Source organism: Polyodon spathula, chromosome 14 (assembly GCF_017654505.1).
Source record: "Polyodon spathula isolate WHYD16114869_AA chromosome 14, ASM1765450v1, whole genome shotgun sequence".
NCBI classification, from domain to species: domain Eukaryota; kingdom Metazoa; phylum Chordata; class Actinopteri; order Acipenseriformes; family Polyodontidae; genus Polyodon; species Polyodon spathula.
The window spans coordinates 3,506,422-3,522,067 of NC_054547.1; the positions used below are offsets into that span (position 1 = coordinate 3,506,422).

Sequence of the window (15,646 nt, forward strand, 5' to 3'; positions counted from 1 at the left end):
GGCCCAACCACTAATTAGAGACAAGTTCTAATAAAGTGGTCAGCCAGTATATGTTTTCCTTTTCATGTGTTTATTGAAATAAGCCACGTGTGCAATTTAAAGTCTATGTAGTTGAAATTAGCATAGGTGTTATGAATGGTGGGTTAAAAATCATTACACCTTATTACTCATATGAAGGGTCTGTTTTTGAATTTCACAGGAAGAGGTTAAGCAAGCAGAGCAAACAGACATAGTCTACCTGGCTGCCAAAACCCACTGATTGGAATGGATCTCATTGCGGTTTCTATTACACTATGTACCACAATTTTTGTTCCTGGGTAGTAAGTGTTATTTCCTAATTGCTTATGCCTCTAAAGTATAGAAAATGGCTATTATTCCCCACAACTTTGCTTTTGTGACCAGGACAGTGATATTTCAAAATATCACTATTTCCAATGAGAAAACGGGAGCTTTTGTGTCTTTTCGTTCACATAAAGTCAGAAAAAAAAACAACATATGAATCCAAATTAACATGTATTTATATAAAGTAATACAAAACTGACTACAAAAGATTTAGACGTGAGTAGTTTTTCGAGATTTGAATTCATATGTTGTTTTTTTCCTGACATTTGCCCGTTTTCCCATTGGAAATAGTGATATTTTGAAATATCACTGTCCTGGTCACAAAAGCAAAGTTTGTGGGGAATAATAGCCATTTTCTATACTTTTGAGGCATAAGCAATTAGGAAATAACACTTACTACCCAGGAACAAAAAAAAAAAAATGTTACTCGGTGTTGTTGTTATGATGATGATGATGATGATGATGATGATGTATACTGTAATGTTATTATTTTAACTATAAGATAAAGGATTTACTTGTTTGCTTTTTACAGTGTGTCGGTGTCCGTTGGCAGGGCTGTCAGCAGAGGAACTGCACCCTCAGCGCTACTGCACCGGGGTTTTATCAGCGGCTTCGTTTACAGCACAGCGTGCAGTGTGCGTGACTGGTGATTCATCACAATGATCTGCTGCTTTGTTTAGCAGACAGGCTTAACAGATCATTTCAGAGCATCGCCAAATAACTTGGAAGCGCTCGAAACGTCTAGATAGGTACGTGCTATTTGTTTACAGTATGATTGTTATTTGAGCACAACAGTAATTATCATTTGTGTTAAAATGCATTATATGTTGGTAATAGTTCATATATTTTAGCCGATTAATTAATTACTTTTTTAAATTAATACCTATTCAGTACCTTTCCCTGTTAATGAATGTTATTACATTATCTTGTATGTCTCTTAACATATAAAATACATTCTTGATAATTTTTCCATATGTACTCTACAATACGGTGTGTGTGTGTGTATATATATATATATATATATATATATATATATATATATATATAATATATATATATATATATATATATAGATAACACACACACACACACACACACACACCACACCAAATTACTCCGGGACAACGGTAATGTATATATATGCATTCTCGATATGAAATATACGATAAATTAATATGCATTCTCGATAAATAGAAAATCATACCGGTATTATTATTATTATTATTATTATTATTATTATTATTTATTATTATTATTATTATTATTATTATTGTGGGTATTATTGGGTTATTATTAATATAGCTACATGTAAGTAAGGAAGTAAAGAAGTATTTCGACTTTTGCATGTCAACATATAAAAAAACATATTTATTTATTTGATTGTAGCATACTGTATAGTTAGGAACCCTATATTGTACAGCTAAAGATGCCTTGATTTGAATTATTTGAATCATCTGGTATAAGAATAGAACAAACAAACGACTTGCTTCCTCTGTAAATTTCCCTTCATTTCAATGCATGACAGTGACAGCAGGGTTTGTATACTCCAGATGTTACATTCTGTGAAGAATAATTAAATAAATAACAACACATTTCATTTAACTCAAGAATTGAATGTTTTATAAATGGTTGTTTCTGTGGGTGTTTAATCTGTAATTATAAGACACTCCATAGCCACACATTTAGAAATGCTGATAGAAACTTAGTTCTTTCAATGCCAACGTTTTCTTCAGTGTTTCTGTGGATGGATATGTCGTACAATACTTGTAGAAATGTTCATTATTAACCTGTTGAATGCAGGTACAGGTTACTACAGTAGATCCACTCAGAAGGATGTAATTCCTGATTTTCTTTGGCTCCTTAGCAATCTCTCCAGTCGTTGTTTAAAGGAGCCAGATGCCTTTCACATGATGTGTTCTGCTGGAACGAGCTGGGCTGCCTTTAACTTGATTGTTCTGCTATGGGGTAGAGCAGCAGGAATAGGTAAGCCTCCTAACCATGCTGTCTACGATCCTCAGAAATAAAAGCAGCTGGTGAGCAGATGTCCATTGTCAGTTGCGGGCACATTTGCTGCAATGGAAGTCAGCACTGATGTATTACTGGGGTGTTCTCTGTGTAGCATTTTTTTTAACAGAAGGGGCAGTCCCTGAACATAGTCAGCCTCTTGCATATTCAAATGGTGTGGCTAAATGGCTCTGTTCACAGAACTACGTTGTGTGTTGTGCTAAAATCCTTTTGGAGTGAAGATTTGCTTAACCTTATAGCTCAATGAGCGCACCTCAATCCACTAATTCAGGCGTGGGGCCACTATCAAGCACAATTTGGGAATTGTGTACTTCTTTTGTGATACAGTCCCGTTTCCAGAGGCTGCTCGGACAAGACCACCAAAACTATGTGACTAGGTGAAAGGGCAAGTTGGTTATTACTCTGTGCCACTAAGCCCCCTAATAAGACTGTCCTGTGTAAGAATGTATTTTATTTTATTGCAGAAACCTGCGATGAAGGTGCTGCTTTCTCTGTGCCTGGGCCGGTAGTCCCGCTAGGAACAAACGTCACAGTATACTGCACCTTCAAAAAGTCTACGCATAGATGCAGAACAGCAATCTACCAGGATTCAAATGAGATACGCGATCGTCGCCAGTACAATTCCTCTACCATTTATTTGAAGATTGCAAACTTAAAGAAGCACAAGGTGTCGTTTGCCTGTAAAACAGAGTGCATTTCGTTCTCGCGCTTGATCTGTGGGATTGATATTAAAGCTGGTTGTAAGTATTGTTATTAATTACACAGACTGAGCCAAAAAAACATACTGTTTGTGCTTTATTATGAATGATGCAGCTGATTATTTGCATGATCCCAGTGCTTTAACTGTTACGTTGTACATGGTCCTAAGCATTTATAGAGGTTTATTAATTCTGCCTTTTTACGTTGTTTAAGTATTTAAGTCAACTTCTTGTCACAGCTGTACAGTTGATTATACTTCAGTGCAGTATTTAAACTGCAGTGTTGCAGTAAACTACTTCAGTACAGGGAAGTGCTGGGTGGAGAGGATTTGGGCGGAGTGTAAAGGCACCAAGGGATGTCTCTAATCTTACAGATCATGTTCAAGTGTTATAAACTGTTAAATACAACAGTGCTCTTTATGACACTTCTTAAAAGGCTGGGATAGAAAATCACTATAGAAAAGTGATCTCTGATATTTGTGACGTTAGTAATATTTTCTGACTCCCATCCCATTTCCTCTGTGTCTCATATAGAACGGTTACATGACATGGGAAACGCCTGCCCATAGCACTGTGTAGGAGAGCACAGGTCCAACCTGGTAGTGAGGTGTTTATTGGGCTGGAGGGATACCTGGCTATTGATTACTGCCTTGGAATTCCTTACATTTGCTGCTGGGTAACTTTAGAGACTGTATGTTGTGAAGCTGCAATGCTTTGTGGGATTCAGATGCCAGCTCTGTATCACTTTGTGTCAGACCCGCTCTCCTTCGCGTTATATGGCACAACTGACAGAGCTTTTAGTGTTACAGAACAGAGTCATGTGAGGGAACGTGTGTGCTACATGTTGCAGGTGTTTCAGTTGTTTGGTCTAACGTCTGTATGTGCGGCTGGGAATTTTTTGTCGCCTTGTTCTGAAACTGTGACCTTTAAGAAGAGCTCAGCAGTGTTTGTAAGCGTGTGTGGTTCGTTACAGACCCACCTGAGTCCCCCCAGAACCTGACCTGCACTCAGAATGGACAACGCGGGGATGTCACATGCACTTGGGACAAAGGAAGGGAGCCTCACATTAAAACCAGCTTTCATTTAAGGTAAGCTAATAGTTATAGTTGAGGCCCCATTACAGGAAGTAAGCATGTGAATTGTATTATGAGAGACCTTGTTTCAGTACCAGTAACTAGACAATCTACCCACGAACCTGACGGCTCCTATTGCAATCACAACTGATATTGCATTTTGTAGAGTGAAGAATAAGACTCATGACTTGAATGGGATCTGTGATGACCCTAGCTCTGGATCTGTGTCTTTTCATAAGCTCAATGCAGAATCTCTATACACAGTCTGGGTTACATCTTCAAACGCATTGGGAAATGCATCTTCCCCACCTCTTAACATCACACTCAGTGACATAGGTAGGTATCTCAGGTTTAACTCTTAAATACTTCTGTCAAATGTCTATGCAAAGAGCTTGTTAAATTCAGCTCAATAATGGAAGGCTACATCATGCATTGGAAAGACACATTCTCTTACAGTATTTTTGGTTTTTTTGAAGTGAAGCCCAGTCCTCCGGTCATCACTTTGTTTAACTGTGCCTCCTCTGACTGCACGCTGTACTGGGAGGCTGCACAGAACTGCCAGCTCCTGGAGGTCAGGGTCCAGCCCCTGGGCCAGAATGCCTGGAAACATCACACTTTGAACGTGAGATATCTTTCATTAGAACAACTGAACTGTATATTCCTTTGTGCTTCACGTTGGTGTTACTTGAATACTGGTACCTGCACATTTCCTAATAGTAACCCATGCTCCTATTAGATAGATGTGCAGGTTATTGCAGACAATCTACAGCATGAATTGCTTGGAAACAGTGTGGTTTTATGGCAGTTGAAATGAGAAATCACTGCTACAGGAAGCGATCTGCATAAGTGGGAGGTTGCTGGCACACAGGCTCCTATCAGTTAATTAAGAAAAGCTGTGGTTCAGGCAGGAACGTCACTTTTAACCTCTAGATCACATCACGCAAACAGCATGCATATTTTAGGCTCTTTCAATACCAGAACAAACTGTCAGCCGAATTGCTAGTTTCTTATTTGTCCTTTGATAAACAATACGTACAATGATTGGCAAGGAAGAGATTTCAAACTTACCTCAGCGCATTACGTCCCCCCTGTGCGCCAGAGCTCACCTCCTCCAAAGCTTCCACCTGCTTTTTGGCTTCATCTAATGGGGGAGGTCAGCCTGGAATAAGCTGTTATGTCCTCTTGAATTGGGAAGTCCCTCACACAACACAGAGGACAAACTCAAAGCAATGCTTTTATTGGGAGGTTATCACATAAAGCATGTCCTTCAGTGAAGACAACCTGTCAACAGCAAAGGGTTCAACTCTTGAGTGCAGTTCTTCATTAGAAATTTGCAACTGTAACATTTCAGCGATCGGTCTATTTTCATGTGGTATTTCAAAATGAACACTTCAAATTTAAATTGCTTACCGAAACCTCCCGCTGGGGGTCCTTGTCTTGTACCACAGTAACTTTCTAAGCTTCTGTGCCAAAACTGCTCTTGCAAAACTGGTTTCATTCTAGTTATTTAACATTGACCATTTGTGTTTCATAAAAGAACTGGGTAAACAGAATGCCTCAGTCTGCTGTGATTTTGAAACGCTGTTTTAATTATTACATTTCACAGGACTGCTGTCACTGATTCACGTTGGTCCTCCTTTCTCACAGGTGACAGTCAACAGATTCACTCTGCCTGGTCTGCAGCCCTTTACAGATTATCAGTTCCAAGCGCGGTGCAAGCTGAGCCGCACTAAAGGCATGTGGAGTGAGTGGAGTGAGCCAGTCACTAACAGGACACCGGAAGCCGGTAAGCATGTTCATTTCTTACTGTACAAATTCAGTAGAAACATTCAGCTGTGCTCTCTGTGTTTGTACACATTGATACTCCTTTATAGGATTTACAAAAATACAAGCTTGAAAACTGGTGTTTTTTATTATATGTATTCATTCAAACCATTAGTCTAATGATAAACTTTTCCTTGACAAAACTAGAAAGGCTTTTGCAGTTTCAGACAAAAAGGCTGCTGTTGCCGACACATTTAAAAATGACTGCAATCCTCTGCAGAAGACCATTTTGTAATATCACTTCAGGGCAGATATACTATTTAATTATTGTACATGGTTCATTGAACTGACTCTGCTGAGACTTCTTCTGGTGTGTTGGGGGGGGGCGGGGGGGGGGGGGGGGGGTGGTATATGGTTGGGGGGGGGCGGGGGCGGGGGGGGGGGGGGGGGGGGGGGGGTATAGCTAATCCTACTTGTTGAGCACTTGCATTCTACCATACTAGGTTAGAGAAAGCTTGCATGTGTTTCAGTCAGCGTTTTCTTGCTTATTTCACCCAGAGGGAAATTGTCCCGTGTCAGGGTGTTAATAAAATCAGTTAAGAAATGGCTTGTAATTAATCAACTTCACGTCTTTCTAGATGGTGTCAGATTGGAGCTTTGCTTTCAGTATTTATACCGGATTCTGTTGTCGCTCCATTAAAACCTTTTGCCGTTTCCTTTGCATGTTCATGCAATGCTATTGTTGTAGTTTTGCTTTGGAATAAAACTGCATTGGGTCATTTGTTTAAATGCCAAGGCTCTGTAGCACCGCCCTATGCTGTGGTCTGAGCATTTCTTGGGGCTGCCCACAGAGGTTTTCTAGATGTCAATACATTCCTGTTTCTATACCTCGCATGCAGGCAGGAGAAAGCTGTTCTCACCTGATCAGTGCTAATACATTTATTTAAACATGTCAACAATGTGATGGCCAGTTCACAGCAAATCATGTATCTGTGTCGGCTTGTGCTATAAGGCAGTAATGCATATGTAATCACTGCCCATAATAAAGCACGGTTTTGCAACTTTGTACTCCCAAAACCAATGTGTTTGAATGTATTTATTTGATTGTGTTGGTACTGTTAAACTGTTATTGTACATGCTTTTAATAGCTCAGAATTTATTTTGGAATGGATGCAATGATGAAATGGTGTGAATATACTTAAAAAGTCATGATTCAGAATTAATTAAAATAAATACATTTAGTTATAATCTTTACTGACTCACTATCTTCTACTGAAATATGACACCTTCTTCTGAAAATGTAATAGGGCTTACTATAAATGCCAAACTAACAGCAGGCAAAAAAAAAAGGCTGGTCTCTGTGTTTTTGGATTATTAAGCATTGTGTTACTATTGCGCTCAAACACTTAATGGAGCAGAAGCAGCCAGATAAATCAACATAACCCTGTCTCAGTACATATGCACTAAAGCAGCACCCACCTTACTGTATATGTAAATACACTCTGATGCTTTGCTTTCAGAAATGCTAGTACATTATACACCTTATCCTGTCTGCTCAGAGCACATGGCGGAAGGCAGCGTGGGTTTGCTTCACACCTAGCCCGCTGTGTGATGAGTGTGAGGGTCTGGTTGACATCACAGGTTTCTGTATGAATTATTCAGCAGGGGTTTTTTTTTTTTTTTTTTTTTTAACCCTTGCTGCACTGAATTCAGAGCAGTTTTTCATTTTGGCTCTCTTTTAGGATTTTGACAGTACTTCAATTTCCTGTGTTTGAGGTATTTTGTTGTCCGTTGGATGAATCAGGATTTTCCATGGCTATTAGTCATCAACAGAAAAAGATTCCTTTTTTGTCATTGTGACGCACATTAGCAACATATGCATGAAGACTTAACAGACCCCAGGGCCCAATTGGCGATCAGATCAGTGCATTTGCAGAATTAGCTTTTGTAATGGACCAGGCCATCTTAATGTTGTGTCTTAGAAGACCTGGACAATGGCCACTTCCCTTTCCATTGGTCAGAATGTACATACAGGGCACATTTATTTGAGTTGATTTGCAATCCCTTATTGAACGGATTACTGAACAACTTTCTTTGGTTTAACGTGTAATCTGCAGCAACAGCAAAGTGCGTAGCAGGAGGCAGTGTGGTCAGGTGATTAGAGTCCAGAAGGTCACCGATTCAATTCCCACCTCTGTCACTGACTGACTCACTGTGTGACCCTGAGCAAGTCACTTAACCTCTTTGTGCTCCATCCTGCCGATGAAATGTTAAATTAACGTCCTATTGTAAAGTGGTTTGTGATGGTGGTCCACTATGAGAACAATAATAAATTATTTCCTATTATATAAGTGGTATAGGATTGTAAAGAGCAAACTTTCAACTATGAAAGGTGCAATATAAAGATTATTATTATTATTGTAATTATTATTATTATTGAAAAGGCAAACAAATAAATGGCACTCTTTTTTTCTGTTTGCAGTGCCTACAAAAGAGCTGGATGTTTGGTTTGTGATGGAAACCCCAGACCCAAACTCCATCACCCTTGTTTGGAAGGCAAGTACAACTTAGCAAAAGAGAAAATTCAAAACAATGACAGTGAAAAGCACTGCTCTCAATGTAACTATTGCTAAACACACACATTGCCTTTTATTCCTCCAATAGCAAAGCTCGCTCAAGTGACGCTGTTACACATTTAGGGACATAGAAACATCTCTTTTCAAATCTTGAGAAACAGGTGTATCACATTTTCCATGAAGGAACCAAGAGTTGAGTTCTGTGGTCTCGTAGCCACAGCAGATCACAGGCAGACTTGCTTCTGTCACTCAGAATGTTGATGCAACACCTTTTTCTAAAAAAGACCCAGCCTGAGAAATACAACCCTAACCTGTGAGAGCAAAACCACAGCCTCACAGTTTCAGTTTACCATGAAATGAAAAAGGTACTTAAAAGAAATCACACGCAGATCCTTCCCCTTTAAACATCTCAAGATACTCAAGATTCTGCTGAGAACCTCGGCATGCAGTGCAGATGGATACATTGTTCACTCAGGCAGGCTCTGCTGTTAGTTTATATATATTCAATATATATAGTGCATGACCTGGTACGGATGTAACCCTTTAAGGACAAGATTCTGCCTACAAGTGTAAAATAAAAAGTTAGTTATTTTCTGTGCAAGTGGTTTAGCTTTTAATGGAACTATGAAAGGGTATTTGAACTATGTCTCTGTGTAATTTTTTTAAGATCTTTCTCCCCTTGCATTTCATTTTTTTCTAGGATAATCTCATTAGCAGAGGGCATTAACGTTAGACTTGACTAAACCCTTTAGCCTGGCTTCAGAGACCCCGATTACCACTAATCTTGACCTGACTAATGTTAAGTTAGGTAAAGCTGTCTCAAGTCTATTGCTAATCACAATAATTGGTCATCTGTTCTATACCAAAAGGGAAAATGTTTGCACAGCCCACTAATAAGCATTTAGTGTTCTGTGACCGTAACCTCCCCTTCCCTGGTCCAAGGAGGTTGTACATACCATTGTACAATCACAAATATGAATCTGTATTTAATATTACAAAATAAATCAAATAAAAAATCTAAACTGTGTTGTAGAAGCTGAGCCAGTCTGAAGCAAGAGGACAAATCCTGGGGTACAAAGTGACGTCTCCTCTTCCATGTAAGAACAAGATCCCTGCAGTCCTGCCAGACTCCCAGAACCACCTAACCATGGCCAGCTCTCGCTGCATCCTTACACTGTCAGCCTATAACTCCAGAGGAAGCTCCCCTCCTACAAACATCAGCATACCTTTCCAGACAGGTAACTACACAGTGTCCCAGCTGCTAAAATGGTTTTCTACTCCCAGCTCCTTCAGACCTGGGTTTATTGCAACATTTACTGCATGACATTTTGTCAAAAGCAACCTCACTTTTTGTTGGATTACTATTGTCATTCACTGTTATGTGACAATCTTCCACAATTATCGAATAACCCTTTGACATCTCATCTTATTATTCTGTTATGATGTTTTAAGTTTACCCCCAATTATTTAAAATTACAATATGAATTAACAGGCTGCTAAAATATATACAAATTGAGGTATTGTAGCCTATCATTGTTCAATTATAAAACTGAGTTGTAACTGACCTCTTAAGATAGTGTGACCTGACCACATCTTGTTATGCAATTCCTTAACAGTGGTCATCAAGAAATCAAGTACCACAAGGCTAATTAAACTGGCTTCCACATTTACTGCCGTTACAGTATCAGACATAGCATCAACAGCGGCACACTGATAATCTGGCATGATTCTCTTCACTACTTTCTCAGTGCAAATGCTAGGCTAGCGAATTTACTATAATACAGTCAGCCCTTCTTTGTCTAGGAGGCTGGGATGTTACTCTTGTTATGAAGAATGAACTCTTTCCACGGTTTGTTCTTTTCTTCAAGGTTTTCCTGCACCAGGAAATGTAACCTGCATGCCTCACTCTAACGACAGCGTTGTGGTTAGATGGAGGCCTCCAGTAAACAAAGGCCTGGCTTTACGAGGTTATGTAGTGGAGTGGTCTCCTCACCAGGAGAAACTGGACCTCGGCTGGACAAGACTCCATCATGAAAAGCTTTCTACTGTCATATCAGGTACAGCAGTGAATGGAGCACAACTTCAGCAGACTTGTTCAGAATGATGGTTGACATAAAGATAGATAGTTGCTTCATGGCAGGCCAAGCATCCTCTTTAATTAAGCAAGGCACCTCATTTGACACAAAAGAGACTGCCTGTTGCAATGTTGCAATATATATTTTTTAACTTTAAAGATGGCTATCTTCCAGGAATTCTTGTTATCAGACAGCAGGCAGTGTTGATAGTCCAGTCTGTACATTTCCCAAAAGAAGTTTAGCTAGAGAGACAAGCTTCCACCCCTCGATGAAACTTGCCTGCCACCATGCCAGTCTGTCTCCAAAGATCTGGCATTTTCAAATGTTACCTTATTAAAACTACACCTACACTTCTAAACAACAATGTGCAACGTAGCTAGCATTACCAGCTAAACTGTATTTGATTAGCCTGATTTATACACATTTCTATCAACTTGATATACCTTTTAAAAGTACAAGAACTTTTTTTTTTTTTGTAACATTCATGGTAGAGAGTTAGCTATAGTGCTATGCTGATTTTTCGTATATATTTTTTGCAAATAAACTAGACCAAATAAGACATTTATTTATAACTGTATACATCAAGCTAGGCAAAGAAAAATTTTTGCAGAACCGCTCATCTCAAAATACAAATACATGTCAAAATAAGCAGACAGAAGACAGAAGTCCAGGACTGCATGAGGTTCTAGGGGAACCATGACCATTCTTTCCTATACTTTCAAATTGATCAAAAACCTCATTTAATCTTTGATTTTTTTACATTGCAATAGGAAGCTATTCAATTACCCATAGATTTCATATTTATTTGTTTCTTATTTTTAAGTGTTGAAACCTCATGCTTGCTATAACGTTACAGTGAATGCAGTATATGATGAAGGCGTTGGAAAGGCTGGATTTGTGCATGCATATGTTAAACAATTAGGTAAGAATTGCATTTCCTGTGCTGTAAAAATAGATATATTTGATATTAAAAAAAACAAAAACCTTTTGAAGTCTCTCCATTGCACATTGTTTTCCAGCTCCACCAAAACGCCCCAAGCTCTCTATAAAACACAAGAGCAGTACAATGGTAGCTGTGTACTGGCAACAACTCCCAGTGGAAAACCACCAGAGCTGAATAAGCAGCTACAGCATTTACTTGAAAAGTCTCAACTCAGCGCACCTCCTAGTGCACAGTATGGAAATGAAAAGATTCGCATAAACTTGTGTTTGCATGTCAATGAATGCTTGTTTCACCGCACTGGTGCTGTGAGGTATTAAGACATGTGTACAGTCTCTTTTCACTAGACTCACGAGGGGATTTGTTTTCAGTAACGAACGGCTCGAATCTCTTTGTGCAGGGTAGCACCACACACAAGTTTGTTATAGGACACGCTTGACAAGTTTACGTAAATGTACCCGTGTTCACCGTCCTAGGGATTTAAATTGATTTTGTTTTAGGACCTACTGATGCCTCGCACACTAACTATACAATCAATGGGCTGAAGTCTGGAGCCACCTACCTAGCTTGGGTGACTGCTTCAGCTGCTGCTGGAGAGGGACCAAAGCAGGAGTTTGAATTAACTGTCAATCCAGAAGGTATGTACAATTATTAAAACTGCCCGGAGTAAATATTTCAAACATTAATACAATCTGTTTGGTATAAAAGAAAATATCTATTTATAGCATTGTATTGTATTGTATGGTATGCAGTGGATTTGTGATACACAGTGAGTGAAATGCAATCTCTCTTACAGAAAACCCACTTGTGTTGTCTTTGACGGGCGTCGCATTAATTTTCATTCTGGCTTTGGTGTGTATTTCCTGTAACTCAGCAGTAAGTCAAAGGTGACTGACTTTCAATATTATTTATATACATGAAAGCAGCAGAACAATCACAACAATTATTACATCTCTAAAATATCAATCAATCAAAGGAATCGAAATTGCAATTTGATATGAAAAATAATTGGAAATGGAATAGGAATTGAAACAAAGGAATTGAGCCCCACCGTGGTTAAGAGCTCACTAATCAAGTGCTGCTTAAACTGCCTGTTTTGTTTGATTATCCTTTCCCTATTTGAGGAAAAAAAAAACTGTAAAAGCAGTGCTTAACCAATAGAATGTAGCTCTGATAATTAATAATTTGCACTAGATTGATTTAATGTGTTACTGTGAGCCACTTGCTTATTAACCAGTCTCTTGTTTTCAGGATGACACTTCTCTGTTCCCGCTTCCTACCTCAGTGGTACACGGGTCACGTTCCAGACCCTGCCAATTGCAAATGGGCTCAAGAATACGCTGCTATAAAGGTAAGGGGCAAAGGGCAGGAACCGGGGAGGAACTTCAGAACCACTGTGCTGAAAAAACCCAGTACAACACATGCTTCTACCAGTGACTGTGAGCTGCAGGGATAGAAATAAGATTCCCATTGCACAGCAGTTTGATCCATTCCTGATTTCAATAGGAGTTTAATAAGACACACCTGAGCTTGTTACCTATACACTGCTGCTAATCAAGCTCGTAGTGAAACCTGAAATGGGTGAAATCGCTATGCAGTAGGAGTCTGATTTACATCCCTGAGCTGTCTCAGCTGTTGAAGATGAAGGCGATATTAGGGTCAATATATCAGATAACAAGGCTAGTGAATTAGCTAGAAAATATTTGGTGCAAATTCTTTATCAGAATGTATAGGTAAACCTGGCACAGCATACACTTTACTCAAAAGAACAGCATTAACAGCCAATATAAAGGCCAAAGACTGACACCTAATGGTTGAATCAGGAATTGAACAAATGCATGCATGCGTGCCAGTGGATCCCAACCCAAAGAGCAACAATATTCAGCTATATATACTCTCTCAAATTGACACAGGGGCAGAGGAAGCTAGTTTACGACCTGCATCTGAGCGACTCCCTGTCCAGCTGTGACGAGCCTGACACTCTTGAAGTTGAGGAAGTGTCCGAGGAGAGCGACTCAGCCCCTGAAGACCTCGTCAATGACAATGGAATGTGTGCTTCAGCAGAAGAAAAGCAAGCAGGCAAGACAACCATGCTGCCATGGTGCAGACTGGAGGACCTGGCGATATATAAACACCAGCTGCCTTGCGCATATATCCAAAGTATGTCATTGGAGTCTGACACTAACGTGCAGACACCAGAATCCTGTAACACTGAGATTACAGTGGATTACATACCTTCCAACGTGTTACACATGGGCTCCAGCGAAGAGGAAACCAGCGACTTCTTTGATGACTTTGCCCCTTCTTTCCCCAGAAGCCCATTCTCAAAACCTAAAGGGACACTCACTTTGGATGCAGTGAAAATAGATTGCAGTTCTTTACTGGATTGAACTACCTCACCACCTGTTATACTGTAAATTGTACTAACTAGAAATCATTTTCTACAGCCTGCATTGCGAATTAGTAATGGTGTTATTTTTGCTTTAAAACAATGTTCTAAAATCATGTAGCGATGTGTGTGCAAAGGGAGAAACTGTAAAACATAAAAGGATAAAAAAATCAATGCATGTTGCTGGGGCATGGCATGATGAATAGACAGTTCCAACCAGTGACAGTCCATGAATGCTAACCACAAAATGTGGATGCAACGCCTTTTAATTATTTCTTTATAGGGATCAGCTACTTGGGATACAGCCAGTAAGAGGCTGACTCCTCATCACGGTAATGTCAGGAAGCAACTTAAAAGAAATTTAAAAACAATTAAAAAGTTATTACATGCTCCAAAATTATCATACAACAGAGTGTGTGTGTGTGTGTGTGTGTGTGTGTGTGTGTGTGTGTGTGTGTGTGTATATATATATATATATATATATATATATATATATATATATATATATATATATATATTTAGTCACCTTTTATTGCCTTATAGCCTGGAATTAAAATGCTTTAAAATAGTTTTTTTTTTTTTTTCATTTATCTACACATCCTACCCCACAACTTCCAAGTGAAAAAAATTCTAGAACTTTGTAGAAAATGAATTTTAAATAAAATCAGAAATAGCTTGGTTGGATAAGTGTCCACCTCTCTTGTAATAGCAGTCCTAAATTAGCTCAGGTGTAACCAATCAACTTCAAAATAACACACCAAGTGGCCTCCACTTGTGTTAAATTGTAGTGATTCACATGATTTCAGGATAAATTCAGCAGTTCCTGCAGGTTCCCTCTGGTGGGTAGTGCATTTCAAAGCAAAGACTTTGAAATGCTCTTTTGAAAAGTTCTTTTGAAAGCACTTAGGAGCTTTCAAAAGAACTCTGGTACAAAGTTGTTGAAAGGCACAAATCGGGACGGGTATAAGAATTTTTTTAAAGGCCTTGAATATCCCTTGGTGCATGGTCAAGACGATTATTAAGAAGTAGAAGGTGTATGGCACCACCAAGACCTTGCCTAGATCAGGCCGTCCCTCCAAATTGGATGACCGAGCAAGAAGGCGGCAACATTGCAAGAGCTATAGGCTTTTGTGGCCAAGACTGGTCAAAGTGTGCATGTGACAACAATATCCCAAGCAATCCACAAATCTGGCCTGTATGGTAGGGTGGCAAGAAGGAAGCCATTACTCAAGAAAGCCCACCTTGAATCCCATGAAGTATGCAATAAAACACTCAGGAGATTCTGTAGCCACGTGGCAAAAAGTTTTGTGCTCTGACTAAACTAAAATGGAACTTTTTGGCCTAAATGCAAAGCGTTTTGTTTAGTGCAAAAACCCAACACAGCGCATCACCCAAAGAACACCATCTCTACTGTGAAGCATGGTGGTGGCAGCATCATGTTATGGGGATGTTTCTCATTGGCAGGGACTGGGGCACTTGGCAGGATAGAAGGGAAAATGAATGGAGCAATGTACAGAAAATGTAAAGAAAACTTGCTGCCCTCTGCAAGAAAACTGAAACTGGGACGGAAGTTCACCTTTCAGCATGATGACCCAGAGCTACACTGGAGTGTTAAGGAACAAAAAGGTAAATGTCCTTGAGTGGCCCAGTCAGAGCTCCGACCTAAATCCAATCAAAAACTATGGCATGACTTAAAGATTGCTGTCCATCAACACTCCCCAAGGAACTTGTCAGAGCTTGAATAGTTTTGTAAAGAATGATCAA

General features: G+C 39.4%; 1 protein-coding gene across 1 annotated transcript; it reads left to right on the top strand.

Annotated features, from left to right (window-relative positions):
• The first annotated feature begins 1,020 nt into the window (after positions 1 to 1,020).
• Positions 1,021 to 14,309, top strand: LOC121326667 (interleukin-12 receptor subunit beta-2-like). The gene is made up of 14 exons (XM_041270016.1): positions 1,021 to 1,091; positions 2,207 to 2,325; positions 2,832 to 3,107; positions 4,039 to 4,153; positions 4,305 to 4,474; positions 4,615 to 4,760; positions 5,786 to 5,924; positions 8,385 to 8,458; positions 9,512 to 9,716; positions 10,347 to 10,535; positions 11,994 to 12,131; positions 12,290 to 12,380; positions 12,745 to 12,844; positions 13,407 to 14,309. Exons 2-14 carry the CDS (start codon positions 2,250 to 2,252, stop codon positions 13,881 to 13,883), a joined length of 2,196 nt encoding a protein of 731 aa, XP_041125950.1. The 5' UTR covers positions 1,021 to 1,091; positions 2,207 to 2,249; the 3' UTR covers positions 13,884 to 14,309.
• Positions 14,310 to 15,646: the final 1,337 nt, after the last annotated feature.